Consider the following 18,174-nt stretch of genomic DNA (forward strand, 5'->3'; position numbering starts at 1 on the left):
CTAATACAATTAAGAAAGGTGATATTATTACATAGGAAGGTAATACTTAGAAATATTACTAGAGGTCAACTAATTTAATCAGTGGATTCATTAATCAATTACTTGCTGTCTTTATTCAAGAAAGACATATAAATATCTTCCATGTGCTAGGAAGTAAAGAATTGGGCAGAATAGTAAGGGGGCAGCTTAGTGATACAGCCTGGAGGTGACCCCAGTTTGAGGAATCTAAAGGAATCTGGCATGTTTGGTGCATTAGAGCAGGACCAGGAAGCTGAGGAAAGTGAGGCTTGGTCGATCAGTAGGGAACAGGACTTTGAAAATCACATTAAAGAATTTGGATTAAGAGGTGCAAACTTGTAGGTAAAAAATAAGCTACCAGGACATATTGTACAACATGGGAAACATAGCCACTGTTTTATAATAACTATAAATGGAGTATAACCTTGAACAATTGTGAATCACTATACTGTATACCTGTAATTTATATAACATTATACATCTACTACACTTCAATTAAAAAAAAAAAAAAAAAGAATTTGGACTTAATTCAGAGAGGCATGGAGCATCACAGTACAATGAACCAGAATCCACTTTTCTTGGAAGCAGATGGGGACTCGGCAGTTACTTGCCAGGGCTGGGATATAATTTGAGACAGAGAGATACCAGAAGAGGAAGGGAAAAGAAAGAAAATGGGGAGAGGAGAATGGCTGTCTCAGGCTCTGTAGGCACAATGATACTGTGTGTAAGGGCAATAAAGAGAGGATGGAGGGGACTTCCCTGGGGATCCAGTGGTTAAGGCTCTGTACTCCCAGTGCAGGGGGCCTCAGTTCAATCCCTGGTCGGGGAACTAAGATCCCGCATGCTGCCTGGCATGGCCAAAAAAAGAGAGAAGATAGATATGCAAGAGAGAGCTTTATAGTTTTTCCTTGAATGTGCTTAAACCCAATCCGGGGAGGGGCCTGCTGTGGCTTATAGGACAGCCTGCACTTGGATCTGGCCATGGAGAGAATGAAGACTGGCCAGTGGTCTCTGCCTGCCTGTTGCTTGTGCTAAACTCCCTACGGAAAAATGTCAAGCTCTAAAAGCCAGCATTCACGAGGAAGCTTTTTCACATTTCTAAGGAAGTGAAAATACAAGAAAATACTTAAGTATGATTTAATGACAGCCTTAACATTGTTTATTAGTAAATACTATAGTATGATTTGAACATTTCTACAGAATCCAAAAGGAGTAAATAATCCCTCGTTGTGCTTTAATTATGTGTCAGCTTCCTGTGTCAAATATAATGAAGATGTGTCACATCTGGGATTCATCGAGCTGCCGTGACCTCAGTCAATGTCTCCCTTCAGGGTAAATAATTTGCCACATACCATTAAGCCAAACATTTCCCGAGACGTCTCTGCTATTTCAAGTGTTTGTACCACTTCCCCAGAGAAATCACAAATTCCAGCCCACTTCTACTTCAGTTGGAATTACTCAAGAAAGACGAATAGTGAATCACATCTTTAAATTTTGTAGCAGGTCTGGCTTTCAAAGCTGGAATTTTTTTCTGTGTCCGACTTTATTTGGAAGTACTTGGTTACGTGTTAAGATTGTACATTGGCTTTTTTTTCTGTTCATCCTTACACGAAACAAACAAAACTCATTAGCTTGCATAAGATAAATTCGTATTTGTAATAAAATGATCTATATGTAGATTGAAATAATTTTACATACAGTATTTTGTTTAACACAATTAAGAAACAGAAAAATTTTTGCAAAATTAAGTTATGAATGTGAACATTATCTCCTCTTTGGGAGAAGAATTTGATTGAGAAATGATGTTATCAGTTGAAGGGTTACTTTTGATTTACGAATTATGTGTGTGTGTGTTTGTGCACGCGCTCAGCCGCATCCAACTCTTTTGCGACCCCGTGGACCAGAGCCTACTAAGTTCCTCTGTCCATGGGATTTACCAGGCAAGAGTACTGGAGCGGGTTGCCATTTCCTTCTCCAGGGAGTTTTCCCAACCCAGGGACTGACCCTGCGTCTCCGTGTCTCCTACATCACATTAGTGCCACTTGGGAAGCTCCGTGAGTGTTACTCTAAACTTAGTTCCCCCTCTCTGTTACCTTTATATCATTAAGTGGATGATTTTAGCTTTTTCATACTGAATTATTGATAACAGCAGTCCAACCTACACATTTTGTTTACAGATGTTTTTAAGCCAAAAAAAAAGAGTTGCCAAGTTATAACTTGCACAGCACTCTGTTCTCACGGAAAAAGAAAACCTCACTGAAATATTCATTCTGAATTTAGAAAAATATTTCTCTTCTATATAAACACACACATGTACATCATGTGTATATTGTTTTTTGGCCATGCAGCATGTGGGATCTTAGTTCCCCGAACAGGGATCGAACTTGCATCCCCTGCAGTGGAAATGTATATAGTCTTAACCACTGGACTGCCAGGAAGTCCCCACCATGTTTTATGAAACAGATTATTAAGTACACTTACAGGTATTCATCTAATTACAATAAACACTTGAGTTGTTGGGGAAAGCTGTGAATGATTATTAAATTATAATTAAAAATTTAGACTGTTGGGCTATACTTCTGGTGCATCAGAAAGCAGGAAAGTATATCACAAATCCTCTAACACTAGTCCTAACCTGATGCAACAATGGTTGGAATAATTATACTGTGAAGTAATGGTGTTCATAGCCACGTATGGAGGAGGAAGAATGAAATAAATGTGAAACAGGACTTAAAAATACAAAGCACTTCAGTTTTCAATCAAGCTAATTCAATACTCTTTCAATGATAGCTAATAATAGATTTTACATAAAGTTAGGTGTAACTGAAAAGTTTTTTTCAAATTTGAAAAGGGGACAGTTTATGAACTTCTACATTTGTAAAATATTTTTTATTAATTTTAATTTTTCTCATTCAATAACAATTAGATGAATATTTATAGGCTGGCTTTATTTTGTTTTCTAGTTTAGAAATGCAAGTAGCAGAAACTTTATAAACCTACATAGCTGTTTGAAAGGTATAGAAATTCTCATTGAGGGAAATGGAGAACTATTTCCCAGTTAGAGGTTGACTTAATAGTTTTAATATGTACAATATAAAATTATATCAAATACAGACAAAAACTACAGAAAAGAAAATCAACAAATACCTTTCAATCATTTTGGAAATACTGGACTAAATTCCTATAATAAATCTTAAAAAGTATTTGAGAAACACATTTGAGACTGAACCCGCAGTTAATTTCGCATCTTCTAACACTCTGAGCCACCCATTCAAAATTTTTTCATGTGAAAATGAAACATCTTTCAGAAAATGGATGCAACAGAACCAAACAAGTAACTGTTATTTGCCCACATAACAAATTGTATTTTATCTAAGTAATCTGATTTAATGCAACACAAGTTCATGAAAAAAAATTCTTGTTGAAAACTAATATTCTTTCCACAAGACCAAACAGATCCTATGATCTGTTGAAAACACCAAAAACTTAAAAAAAAATTCAAAAACCAAAAAATCCCTAGAAAAGATAATCTAGTTCATAGGAAGATTTTACACCAGAGTGTGCCCTACACATATGCTTTAAAGAACTCAGTCTAGAAGTCCGTTCAGTCATGAACGTGCAAACAGAGACATGGGGACACGTGCTCAAGTAGTCCTCATTCTTCCTTTCATATTCATTTCATCCAGGGTTCAGAGAGATGCTGGCTTTTTCACATATTTCCTCAGAGCAGGCTTTCATTATAATACTTTATGGTTTCATACCCTTTTAAATGTGCCCAGGGCATTTCCCAGTTACTTTCAGAAGCTCGTTGAGGGGAAGACAGTCCTCCCCAAATTGAGAGGTCCCAGCAAAGAAATTCTTCAAGGTCGTCCACACCCCTTATCCTCCACCCTTAAAGGCTCTGATTCCTGTATGAACCCCTGTCCAGAGGCCGTGAGCAACATGCTGAAACTGGCTGGGAATACATTCTATAACAGTGGTCCTCAACCTTTTTGGCACAAGGAATTGATTTCGTGGAAGACAGTTTTTCCACGGAGCAGGGGTTGGGGGAGATGGTTTCAGGATGATTCAAGGGCTTACATTTACTGTGAACTTTGAAGTGAAGTGAAGTGAACTCGCTCAGTCGTGTCCGACTATTTGCGACCCCGTGGACTGTAGCTGGCCAGGCTCCTCTGTCCATGGGATTCTCCAGGCAAGAATACTGAAATGGGTTGCCATTTCCTTCTCCAGGGAATCTTCCCAACCCAGGGATCAAACCCTGGTCTCCCGCATGGCAGGCAGATGCCTTATCCTCTGAGCCACCAGGGAATTCCCTGTGAACTTTACTTCTAATCTAATGCTGACGCTAGTTTGACAGGAGGTACCGGTCCACAGTCTGGAGGTTGGGGACCCTTTTTCTAAGGGTCTAGACTGATGTGTTCTGCATTCTGACTTTCTCAGGAGCTGACCATATCATCTGAGTTATGCCATGTCTTCTAGAAAATGGGGGCAGATCTAAAACACTCCAAATATTTGTTGATTTTTTGGAGAGTGTGTGTGTGTTCAGTCGTGTCTGACTCTTTGCGACCCTGTACACTATAAACCACCAGGCCCCTCTGTCCATGGGATTCTCCAGGCAAGAATACTGGAGTGGGTTGCCATTTCCTCCTAAAGGGGATCTTTCCAACCTGAGGATTGAACTCTCCAACCCAGAGATTGGGGCTTCCCTTGTAGTTCAATCAGTAAAGAATCTGTCTACAATGCAGGAGACTCAGGTTCGACTCCTGGGTCGGGAAGATCCCCTGGAGGAGGAAACAGCAACCCACTCCAGTATTCTTGCCTGGAGAATCCCACAGACAGAGGAGCCTGGCGGGCTACAGTCCATGGAGGCGTAAGAGTCGGACACAACTTTGTGACTAAACCACCAAACAACCCAGGGATCGAGATGTCTCTGGCATCTCCTCTGTTGCAAGTGGATTTTTTACCACTAGCACCACCTGGGAAGCCCTGGATGTTGCACAGAACTTTAAAAAGCAGGTTTGTTGCCCCAGACTAGTGACTGTGTGAGAAGTGTGGAGCAATTGGAGATGTTTACTGGGTCCTACCCTGTGCAGATGGTAGGGGGTGAGGAACTATTGGAATCTATAGCAAAAGGGGTCTTACATGGTACCTGTATTTTAGAGACCAAAAAGTCACGATCCTTGGGAGGGGGAGTAGTTTTGTTTTGTTTTTTTTTTTTTTTGGATTTCTTGATCTCGGTTTGGACAGTGTTTTGGCTGTGTTCCAATTTTGTTCTAATGTCAGAGGGTGAGTCAGGGTGATGGTATGGTTGAATTGTGTGGAGATGTTACCAATAGGATACCCCTGTGGGTGTCTGCCTTCAAAGCAGAGAGGTATGTTATAGCCTCTGTTAAATTGGTTATAACATGCCCAGGTTGTGGGTTTGATAAGTTGCCAGGAATGAGTTCTATACGTCCTTTTAAAATCTGGAGAAAGAAGGGTCCTACATAGTCGGGCCCAAAAGTTGTGGTTCTGGGGTCAAGCTGGGCAATTGCATAGGCTGAGACCCTGGGCCAAACTTGTGTCTATATCAGAGAATATTACCCTAAAGCATTACCCAATAAGACAGACCTCTGACCCTGGAGGACCTACATACTGAGAAGCAAACTGGCAGTTCCTTGAGCTGTGTTACACTCAAGTTCTATTTCTTGGTCCTTTCAGGTGACTGGCCAGATTCAGAAGGAAAATTCTCAGATGTCTAAGCTGTGATCTCCTACAGTACAGGCTAAGGAACCATAATTTTACTGCTGCTTCTGATGATGAGATCATAGCCCCCCAAATATAGGTGAGGACAAAAAAATCTCTATAACATTTACCTTCCATCTCATTGTACATGTGAGGTTATAAAACTTACATCTGTCTTCAGCACAGAAAGTGAGTAATCTGACCCAATCTGACCCATTATTTAAAAAAAAAGACAATACATATGTCTGGAAAGTGTTTATAAGCATATGCAAATACAAGCATCAAGATTTTTTTAATTATATTTTCAGTTTGTTTAATGTTGGTTTTAGTATGCCAAGATTTTAAAAGAACTCCAAGATTCGCTTGGCTGGGAATTTTCTCAGGTTAGTTTTGTTTTTCATTTCATGTGGTGCCTGAAGATGGAGACATACCCTTCATACAAGTCGACAGCGAAAGATCAGCATTGTGTCAGTTACTTTTTTTTTTAATAGACTAACTCCTGGCTACTCGGATGTGGTGCTCAGACTGGCAACATCAGCACCACTTTGGAGCATCTTCAGAAACATAGTCTCAGGTCCCGCCCCTGATTTATGGCCCCCGAAGTGCAGGTTCACGAGATTCCCAGGTGATCTGAGTTCACACAAGAGGGCAAGAAGCACTGTAGAAACTCACCAGGCCACAGGTGCCACTGATTCTGGAATCAGGCAGGTTTTGTTTTCCAGATTGATGATCACCGGCTGCAGGAGAAGTTGGGCCCCCACCGTCACAACCGGCCTCGCTCTGCAGGGAGAAGATGCACGGCTTTAACCAGTCCTGCGAGCAGCAGGCAGAAGCCACTGCCAACATTCCCAGCCCCAGTGCCAAGAGTTCCCCTCACTGCGTGAACAGGTGGGCTCAGGATTCAACCAGCTACGTTCAGACACCTCTGGTTGCTCATGAATATTATGGAGCTGTGAGACCGTGGAGCAAAGCGGCATTCACGGACCTGCTCTGTCTATGGAGTGCTCACACTATTTTGGTGACATGGCTATGAAATACTTCCCTGGGATCTGCTAGTCTATCCACATTCACATCTGAATATGAAGAAATACATCCTCCTACAGTCACTTGTGTCACACCTGTAAGTACTTGAATTTTTATTTATTTGGAGGTGCCAGGTCTTAGTTGTGCCATGTGGGGTCTAGTTCCCTGACCAGGGATTGAACCTGGGTTCCGTGTGTTGGTAGTATGGAGTCTTAGCCACGGGACCACCAGGGAAGTCCCTGCATAGGGACTTTTAAATGTTTTTTGCTTTGTTATTTTTTACTTTTTAAAAAAATTTATTTACTTTTAATTGAAGGATAATGGCTTTAAAATATTGCATTGGTTTCTGCCATACATCAACATGAATCAAGCCATAGGTATATACGTGTCCCCTCCCTCTTGAACCTCCCTCCCACCTCCCACCCCATCCCACCCCTCTAGGTTGTCACAGAGCATCAGTTTGAGCTCCCTGACTCATACAGCGAATTCCCTACGTCCTATTATACAGAGTGAAGTAAGTCAGATAAAAACAAGTATCGTATATAAACTCATGTATATGGACTCTAGAAAGACGGTACTGATGAACCTATTTGCAGGGGAGCAGTGGAGACGCATAGAGAATACACGTGTGGACACAGCGGGAAGGAGAAGGCGGGACACATGGAGAAAGTAATGTGCAAACATACACACCACATGTAAAATAGATGGCCAGTGGGGATTGTTAAATGTTGATTGGCAATGTTCTAGCCAAGCTTTGCAGATTGACCTAAACCCTTGAGGGTGGGTGGACTCATTCTGTGCTTCATACAGAGCAATGGTTCTCCAGTCCTGATTGCACAACAGAAGCAGCCAACAGCTTTAAAACAGAAACCAGACCCAGGCTCACCACAGAGCAATTGAATCAGAACCCCTGGGGGTCAAGGCCAGGCACCCGAATGTCAAACACACCCTCCAGGTGATTCTGTTGTGCAGCCGAGCTGGAGGAAAGGGACTAATACAGAATAAACTCAATTCCAACCACCTAGGTGAGGATAAACCAGACAAGAAAGTAAATCAGTGGGAAAGGGAATGGGGCAAATTTTTAAAGCTTGGTGCCAAGACAGGAGAGCTGGGAGCCAGATGTCCAGATGACAATGTGAGATGATGCCATGCTGCTTAAGTTTTCCTCTGACAGGTGGTAGGGCTGGGCCATGGGGCAACGTGTTGTTTAGGGCACTGCTTTAGAGGATTTCATGATTACCATAATGGCGCCTAGTGGGAATTTTCCTAAACTCCTGTATACTATCTGTACGCTGTTAGGTGATTTTTATTTTCAATATTGTGTGAGCTCCAGGCCTTGGAAAAGCAGGTTAAACAGGATTAGACACACAAGACAGAGTGTGATGTAGGTCTGATCCCTGGGAATGAACAAGGAAAGAAAAGGCAACCTGGGAAAGAAGCTCCAGCTGGGGCACTCTGGGAGGAGGGTCTTAAGCCAAAGTTGCCTGTTTGTGGAGCTCCAGGTGGGCCTGTTTGTATCCCTATTGTGTCCAGTAATCGACTGGGAGCCGTTTATGGGAAACAGGGCCTTGTTGCAAATGTAGATTCAGAGCATAGTGGCTGGACCACGAGACAACTGCACTCCATCAGCTCCAAGTGCCTCTTGCCTGGAAAATCCCATGGACGGAGGAGCCTGGTAGGCTGCAGTCCATGAGGTTGCTAAGAGTTGGACACGACTTAGGACTTCACTTTCACTTTCCAGTTTCATGCATTGGAGAAGGAAATGGCAACCCACTCCAGTGTTCTTGCCTGGAGAATCCCAGGGATGGGGGAGCCTGGTGGGAGGCCATCTATGGGGTCGCACAGAGTCGGACACGACTGAAGCAACTTAGCAGCAGCAGCTCCAAGTGCTGCTGCTTCATGGCCACAAACACAGTCCCATTCCTTCCTGTACTTTGAGCATTTCAATCACCTGATTCTCTACTCCCTGAAATGGAGAGCGGCTGGTATACATCAACTCTCTGAGGATGTCTTAGTACTGATGGTGATAATCCTACCTCCTTAAGGAAACCAACTTTAGAATCCCTAGGGGAGTTGACCTAGGTTTGTGCTAGGTCACGTGCCCAGAACACCTGGATCAGCTCTCTGCCTTTTGATACCTTACCTGGTGTCTTACATTCCTGTAACACTTTTTTAAACATGAAAACAGAATCTCAATTTTTGATCACTGCCTACTGGTTACTTATTCTGTTTACTTTACATGCACAGTCTCAATCCTTTTAACAAAATAACTTTATAATGTAAGTATTATGCCCATTTGACATATGAAAAAAAAATCTGAGGCTCAGAAAGTTACAGAAACTTGCCCAAGAGTACAAATGGGTGAGTGTCTGAAATGGCCAGGTTTTTCTTTTTTTTTTTTAAGCAACACAAATTTATTGACACCAAGGGATCGGGAGAAGCATGTTTTATCTGAAAGCTCTAAGGAAGGATTCATTCAGGGGTCTCTCCTAGCTTCTGAAAGTTCTTCACTTGTGGCAGCCTAACTCCAATCTTCACATGGTCTTCTCCTTGTATGCGTGTCTGTCTCTTCACCGTGCATTCTTTTTATAAGAACAACAGTCAAATTGGATTAGAGGTGCAATGGCTAGGTATTTTAAAATCCAGATCTGTCATATTTGAATTGTTCAATGCTTGTTTTTGGAGACTACCAATTCTTGGATAGTATTTCTATTCCCTAATTTAGCGTCCACACTTGATTACAGAGGCCAGGGTACATAATACCATTCCCCTGCCCCACCTTCCTTATGTATAAGCACATTTTAATTCATTTCCAAAGCAAAGAGAAGTATTTACATTGAGGGCCATCTAAAAAATGTGTCATTTTGTAAGTTCCACTAAGATCCATATCTTATTTAACATTATGCTAGTAGAGGCTGGAAGTTTGGTCATGAGATATGAGAACAAAAACAGAAAGGTTGAAAGAAAGGGAAAAATACTGAGGGGAAAATATTCCTCCAAACTTTAAAAAAAGCATCTCAATGTTCTCCAAAAGAAATAATTTAAGGCAAAACCAAAAACAAAGAGGAAATGCATCTGAAACAACTAGAAGAATGTGTCCATCAATGAAGAAATAAAGATACATATTCAACAGAATACTATTCAGCCACAAAAAGGGAAATCTTGCCTTTTGGGACAACACAGAAGGACCTTGAGAGTATTATGCTTAGTGAAAAATTCAGAAAAGGACAAATATCATATGATCTCACTTATATGTACAATCTAAAAACAAAAATCAAAATCACAAGATGAACATATAGATACAGGGAACAGATTGGTGGTTGCCAGAGATGGCAGTGAGAGGGGGTGATGGAAATGGGTGAAAGTGGTCAAAAGTACAAACGTCTAGTTATAAGTAAGTCATGGGGATTTACTATTTATAAGATAAGTCATACAGCATGGTGCTTATAGTTAATAATACTGTGTTATTGTTATATATAAAGTATATTGAAAAGTTGCTAAGAGGGTAGATCTTACAAGTTCTTATCACAGGCCAAAAAAAGTTGTAACTATGTGGTGATAGATGTAATTAATAAGACTTATCATGGTAATCATTTTGCAATATATACAAATATTGAATGTCATACACCTGAAGTTGCTGCTAAGTCACTTCAGTCGTGTCCGACTTTGTGTGACCCCATAGACGGCAGCCCACCAGGCTCTGCTGTCCGTGAGATTTTCCAGGCAAGAACACTGGAGTGGGTTGCCATTTCCTTCTCCAATGCATGAAAGTGAAAAGTGAAAGTGAAGTCGCTCAGTCGTGTCCGACTCTTAGTGACCCCATGGACTGCAGCCTACCAGGCTCCTCTGTCCATGGGGTTTTCCAGGCAAGAGTACTGGAGTGGGGTGCCATTGCCTTCTCCAACACCTGAAGTTAATATATTATAATAAAAAAAACAAATTTGCAGACCATCAACCACATACCTGTAAACTGCTACTTTTCCTGTTCCAAATGCACCCACAATTAAATCTAAAAAAAAACACAGAAGCACAAATTTTATAGAATTGATCAAAACTCATAATTAATTATAAATAGCACAGAGAGCAACCTGATATGCCGATTGCAGAATGAGAGTCATGCAAACAAGAACAGCAAATCACGGCTTTCCTAAGGCATTTTGGAAAGGATATAGGAACTTCACTGTAACTCAATATGACACATAAATCCATAGATCTCCAACCCTACTGGACTCAGGAAGGCCAGCCTTCTAGAAATGCTTCAGATATTCGTCATAATGCCATATCCTCCAGACCCAAGGCACACAGCTTAAATCATAAGGGAAGAAGTGCCTATGTCTCTATTTCTGATTTGTAAATAAGATCATAGTGGTGACCTGAATGGGAAGGAAGTCCAAAAGGGAAGGGATATACGTATATGTATGTCTGATTCATTTTGCTGTACAGTAGAAACTAATGTAAGAGTGTAAAGCAACTATACTCCAATGAAAAACTAATTTAAAAAGAAAAAAGGACTTCCCTGGTGGTCCAGGGGCTGAGACTCTGCACTCCTGAAGCATGTAGCCTGGGTTCAATCTCTGGTCTGGGAACTAGATCCCACATGCTGCAACTAAATAAATAAATAGAAAAAAAGGGAGAGGGAAGCATACGCTAAGTGCCTACTAAGTACCAGGCTCATCACACACACTGTTTTATCATCCCCCTATCAGCAACAATCCTATAAGGCAAGTGTTTTACCGGTGAAGTAGAGCAGTTTGGCTGCCATCTTACCTCAGCCTTTCGCTCTTACAAATACGTGGGTGGCGAGTATGGTTTTGGCAGAGTGACTGGTAGTGTATGAAATAACTGACATATTATATTATAACAGTCTCTCCTTATTAATGGTTTTGCTTCTTTGGTTTCAGTTACCTGTGGTCAACCACAGTCTGAAAATATTAAGTGGAGAATTCCAGAAATAAACAACTCATCATCAAACGTTTAAATTGCACGCTGTTCTGAGCAGCGTGATGAAATCTCATGCCATCCCGCCTGGGATGTGAATGACCTCTTGGTCCAGCATGTCCTATCTGTGGTCGCTTAGTAGCCAACTTGGCGTCTCAGTGCTTCTTCAAGTGACACTTATTTTACTTAATAATGGCACTAAACTGCGAGAGGAGTGGTGCTAGGGACTTCCTTGACGTTCCAGTGGTTAATACTCCACGCTTCCAATGCAGGGGGTATGGGTTCGATCCCTGGTCAGGGGAACTAAGATCCTGCATGCTGCAGGGCATGACCAAAAAAAATTAAAAAGGAGTGATGCTAGCAATTAAAATGTGCTAAAGAGAAGCCCTAAGTGATTCCTTTAAGTGAAAAGGTGAACATTCTCCACTTAGTAAGAAACAAAATCCTACGCTAAAGCTGCTAAGATCTACAGTAAGAAAAAATCTTATATATGTGAAACTGTGAAGAAGAAAAAAAACTCATGCTAGTTTTGTGGTCCTACCACAAGCTGCAAAAGTTAAAACCACAGTAGGTGAGAAGTAATTAGCTAAGACTGAAAAGACACTGAATTTGTACAATAAGATGTTTTGAGTGAGAGACCAGATTCACATAACTTTTATTATAGTATATAGTTATAATTGTTCTACTGTATTCTTAGTTATTGTTGTTAATCTCTGTTCATAATTAATAAATTCATCTTTATGTACAGGGAAAAAACATAGTATCTAGAGGGTTCAGTATTCTCCGAGGTTTCAGGCATCCACTGAGAGTCCTGGAACATATGCCGCCATGGATAAGCAGGGAAACTATAATAATATTAAATAACAACAACAATGCTAATAATCAATAACACATATCGAACACTTATTCTAGGCCAGGAATCCTTTTAATGAATTTACTTTACGTGATTCCTAGCAAGTTAAGAAGTCTTTATTATTAGCACAATTTTGCAGAAGAGGAATTTGCTTTTTGTTTTTATGTATTTTGTTGCAGTAGAGTTGCTTTACCATGTCATGTCCGTTTCTGCTGTACAACAAAGTAAATCAGCAATATGTATACATATATCCCCTCTTTTTGGATTCCCTTCCCATTTAAATCAGCACAGAGTATTGAGTAGAATGCCACGTGCTATACAGTAGGTTCTTGCCGCTGCTGCTGCTAAGTCGCTTTAGTCATGTCCAACTCTGTTCGACCCCATAGACAGCAGCCCACCAGGCTCCCCCATCTCTGGGATTCTCCAGGCAAGAACACTGGAGTCGGTTGCCATTTCCTTCTCCAATGCATGAAAGGGAAAAGTGAAAGTGAAGTCACTCAGTCGTGTCTGACTCTTCGCGACCCCATGGTCTGCAGCCTACCAGGCTCCTCCGTCCATGGGATTTTCCAGGCAAGAGTACTGGAGTGGGGTGCCATTGCCTTCTCCAACAGTAGGTTCTTACTAGTGCTCTATTTTACACATAGAGTATATACATATCAATCCCAATCTTCCAATCCACTCTTCCCCCCTACCTTCCCCCTTTGGTATCCATACATTTGTTCTCTACATCTATGTTTTGGCAGAAGAGGAATTTGAGGCTTAGGGAGGAGGCTCACATATAAATTCACTGATGAGTCGTAAAGAGTCAGACATGACTGAGATAATTTCACTTTCACACACATACAGAAGAGGTGAAGCTGGGTTACAGCAGGACTGGGCAACAGAGACGTCTTAAACTCTTTGAGGAGTAATGTTCACAACAATCTCAGTGATTGGCTAATACATAGTCAGAACTCTCCATTTTTCTTAATCTCATGTATGATGCTTATTTTTTCTCAGGAGGTGCAACCAAGCACAAATGAAAATGATCATGGCTATATCTGCAAAGTAAAATTTAGATGCAGAGATGGGAAAATTTGACTTGGAAGAATTAACAGCCACAGAAGAAAACTTACAATAGCTGGATCCATAATTGGTTAATTCCAGTAGAACTGAGGTGAAAATGAAAAGAAAAAAAGACGGGGAAACTTTTTTGGCCATGCCATATGGAAAACCAATCAAGGAATTAAATTGGTTTAATGGAGTTTGTACAGGAAAATGATTTGTAGCCACATGCCCTTGGCACTCACCTTTCCAGACAAAGGAACTGGTCAGACTGCAAGCAACTATGACTCTTCTCTAGGGGCTTCTCTTGGCTGCGCCAGGGCATTACCCTCAGCCCGTGATGGATGGGGACTGGATGGATAGCTAGGTCCATGAGCTAGCAAGGCTTCTTTCTTAGGGCGACTCTAAGGCATGTGCTTCCTGTCTCCAGAATTCCCCAGTGAGACAAAGCCCTAGTTGCTCACCCAGTCAGCCTCGTGATAATAATCTTTCCTTTTCACATCTTTCTTCCCTACTTCCTTAGCAATGATTTCTGGGGGTTATTCCTCAAATAAACTACTTCTTTTCTAATATTTAGTGTCTTCTCTTAAAGAACCCAACCAAAGACAATAATTCTTGTGAAACATGTTTTGTTTTTTTTTAATAGACTCGTATCTTCAGGATTAGAATCAGTCAAAATATCTCTGGTTACATGGAAGAAATGTAAGTGTCCATCAACAGATGAATGGGTAAAGAAGATGGATACACACAACACACACACACAGGACTATTAGTCGGTCATTAAAAAAATGAAATATTGCCATTTGCAGCAACATGGATGGACCTAGAGATGATTATACAGAGTGAAGTCAGAGAAAGAGAAATATTACGTGATCTTACTGATATCTAAAAAATTATACAAATGAATTTATATACAAAACAGAAGTAGGCTTACAGACATAGAAAAGAAACATCAAAGGGGAAAGGAAAGGGGGAGGAATAAGTAGTGTGGGATTAACAGATACATATCATTATACATAAAATAGATAAAAAAGAATATACTGTATAGCACAGGGAACCATATAAACATTTTTGAATGAACTATAAAGGAAAATAATCAGAACATATATATATATATATATATATATATATATATATCCACATAACTGAGTCACTTGGCTGTATAGCTGAAACTAACACAATATTGTGAATCAACTATACTTCAGTTTAAAAAGTTGAAAGTTTCTTGTTATATAGACACAGCATCAGATTCAGATGACAGACTCAGGACTGGACTCCAAAGATCCATGTTTTAAAAGATGTGCATGCTAATGTTTAATTGGAGAAGGAAATAGCAACCCACTCCAGTATTCTAGCCTGGAGAATGCTATGGACAGAGAAACTGGCGGGCTGTTGTCCGTGGGATTTCAAATGGTTGGACAAGATTGAGTGACTAAATAACAACCATGTTCAACAAGTCAAATGAAAGTCATCTAGTAGGGGTCCCCAACCTCCAGGACCTAATGCCTGATGATCTGAGGTGGAGCTGATATAATAATAATAGAAATAAAGTATACAGTAAATATAAGGCCCCGAAACCATCCCCAAGTCATCCCTGCCCCCACTCCTGGTATGTGGAAAAAGTTTCTTCCACGAAACCAGTCCCTGGTGCCAGAAAGGTTGGGGACTACTGCAGGGAGCTCCATCTGTGAGATTAAGGAAGACAGTAAGTCAAGGGCTACCACCTGAGTATCTATGACTCATGGAATAAAACTCTTTTCCAAGGGTTCAAATCTATGAAGTCAGAAAGCAAAGTTTCTAAGTCTACCAGTTTTGAAAACATATCAGAATTTCACCATTTTCAATGATTTTCACATTTTTTTCTGTTGACATTCGTCTCTCCCTGCACAACAGTGCATTTTCGCTATGTCAGAGGAAAAAGAGCTACTGATTTGAAGAAACACAGACTCTGTTCTTCCTGTGTAATCTGAACTCCAGTATTTAGACAAGTGTAGTACAGGTGGCACTTGGTCTGATCTGTGTCTATTGACACAACACCAGACAGGAAAGTTCCATTACGAAAACTGATTCCAAGGGATCATGCGCTTTGTTTTTGTTTCCAAATAAGGTGAAATGTTTATATCTTGAGATTGGACACTTTATAAATAACAGACAAATTGTAAGCATTTACTCTTTGGAAATGACCAAGAAAATAGACTATAAGCTCTTCCAGGGCAGGGATCTTTCTTTGGGTTTGCATATCACAAAGATTTTATGGAATGGTAGGGGCTGAAATGAAGAAAGAGAATCTTTGCATCCACAGCACCAGGCATCGTGTCAGAAACAGGGCAGGGACTTTATCCTCCTATGAAATGGGAGGAAAAGTAATCATGAGATAATATACTAAAAAAGAGAGAGATGAAGGAAATGGAACAATTATTAAGACAGGCTAATGTCAACTATAATTCTGCTGAATTTTTGCATGTGCCCTTGAAAGTGTTGGGAGACATTCACACACACACACACGCACACACACTTCAGAGCTTGCATCATGATCAGATTGTCACTATAGAGGAGAAGCTGAGAGTCACACTCCTGACCATCAGGGGCAGGAGCGCTTTTTCTTTGGAACTTTGATTCCTAGGCCTCAGGGTGGGGATTTTCCTACTCGGGAAAACTCAAGTAACTGGCAAAACAGGCCATGATTTTTTTTTTTTTTTTTTTCATGAGAACGTGGCCACAGTTATTCAGAGACTGAGAAAACAGTTATCTACCACTAAAGTATGCTTGTCTTCTGAGACACCACCTTGGTATTGTGCCTGCTGGAAAAGGCCAGAAGCATCTGTGCTCAGGGTCTTTATCAGATTTCTCTAGGGGAGAAGAACAGATCTGCTCATTTGTGTTTCTAACTAATCTGTCTTTCCAAAATATGTGACTTGTTTCGATAAGTATTATGTGATTTCCAAATATACATATGCTATTATAGATATGTTCCAAATATATATACACACCTATATTTATGTTTGTGTATATGGATGTATCTATATATGTATATACACACTTGTTTATATATGTGTGCATATATATATATAGACACCCAGTTTAAACAATTTTTTTGCATAATTCTGTCATGCTTAGGAATTTCTTCCTTCCCTTCAGGACTTTTACTGTTTTTTTTTTAATTTTTATTTATTGGTGTACAGTTGATTTAGTGCTGTGTTAGTTTCAGAGGTACAGCAGTGATTCAATTATACATACACCTATTCATTCTTTTTTTAGATTTTTTTCTCATCTAAGTTATCACAAAATATTGAGTAGAGTTCCCTGTGCTATACAGTAGGCCCTTGATGGTTACCCTTGATGGTCAGGAGTGTGACTCTCAGCTTCTCCTCTATAGTGACATCCATATATAGTGGTGTGTATGTTAATCCCAAGGAATTTCAGTGATAATCTGATGACAAATTTTGGTGCTAGTATTTCCATAATTCAGTAAGTGATTATGCAATTAATAACTGGGTCATAACTCAGTGGACTTTTTCCCCTAACTTTGAGACAACAGATCTTATACCTTTATCTAGTGTTTATCTATTTTCCTTTCTTATTGAAACTTCTTAAAAGCATATTCTGAAAACAAACAAAAAACTTTGCCTTTCTTTATGCAAAGACATTTAGCCTTTTATTCCCCCTTGAAGAAACACTTGGCAACTAAAATTGGTTCTTTTCCCTTAATCAAAAACGGTTCTAAAATTGCTAGAGTCCTTTTTTATCACCTCACACTGCTGGAGAAACATAGTTTATTTTCCTTTTGGTTTTTGATGGAACCAAGTACTTTTAAGGATAAAAAAAGGAGACATTAGCATGAATGCAGGATCAGTTGGCAAGAAAAAATAACCCTAAAAAATGTGAGGTCATAGGAGACCTATTACACCTCTATTTTGTATTTTATTTCTCCAAAATTGTTGTTTTTAAACAAGAAAGCAGTAAAGAGCCAAGTCTTTAAAGTGGTGCTGGGACTATAGGGTCTGATTTCATTAATCTCCGAAGGAAATTTTAGAATTAGAAGAAGTTCAATAGGAAAACATCAGTGTTGTTTTGAGTGTGGATTTGAAGTCTGGGCCCAGGTGGGCAGCGAGCAGAAAGAGAGAATGGACACTTCTGAGATGGGGGACAGAGGGAAGGGGAAGATAACAGGAAGAGTGCGGACAGGATTAGATGAGGAAATCTCCCAAAGGCGTTTCATGGAGGGACGACTCCCCGGTCCCCAGAGCACCATCAGTTGTGAGCCACCTTCTCTGCTACTTTCTTTCTTCCCACTTCTAACTCTCCCATCTTCCTAAGAAATATACACATTCTGAAATCTCTTGCTCAAAATGCCACCAAACACCTCCTTTAAAATCTTGGAGTTAAAAGACATTTATTATTTCAGAATAATTCTGGACAGTGAGAACTGCCATAAAGAGCTTCCAAATGAATGAGAAACGTGGGAACGAAAACCTAGGAGTTGTATGAAAAGTTCCCTTCCAGAGGGAAGGCCCGATGCCGAAACACAACCCCCCAAATGTAGAAATCACCAAGGAATTTTAAAATTGAAACTT

General features: G+C 40.3%; 1 protein-coding gene across 1 annotated transcript in view; it reads right to left on the reverse strand.

Annotated features, from left to right (window-relative positions):
* The window catches only part of ITGA8 (integrin subunit alpha 8), a 190,463-nt gene that overhangs the window by 90,775 nt on the left and 81,514 nt on the right, over positions 1-18,174 (reverse strand). Inside the window, exons 14-15 of the mRNA XM_070800873.1 lie at positions 10,729-10,774; positions 6,415-6,522 (exon numbers count right to left, since the gene is read on the reverse strand). Of these exons, the coding sequence (XP_070656974.1) occupies positions 6,415-6,522; positions 10,729-10,774 (154 nt within the window). The remainder of the gene's footprint in view (positions 1-6,414; positions 6,523-10,728; positions 10,775-18,174) is intronic.

This window comes from Bos indicus, chromosome 13 (assembly GCF_029378745.1).
Source record: "Bos indicus isolate NIAB-ARS_2022 breed Sahiwal x Tharparkar chromosome 13, NIAB-ARS_B.indTharparkar_mat_pri_1.0, whole genome shotgun sequence".
Taxonomy (NCBI): Eukaryota; Metazoa; Chordata; class Mammalia; order Artiodactyla; family Bovidae; genus Bos; species Bos indicus.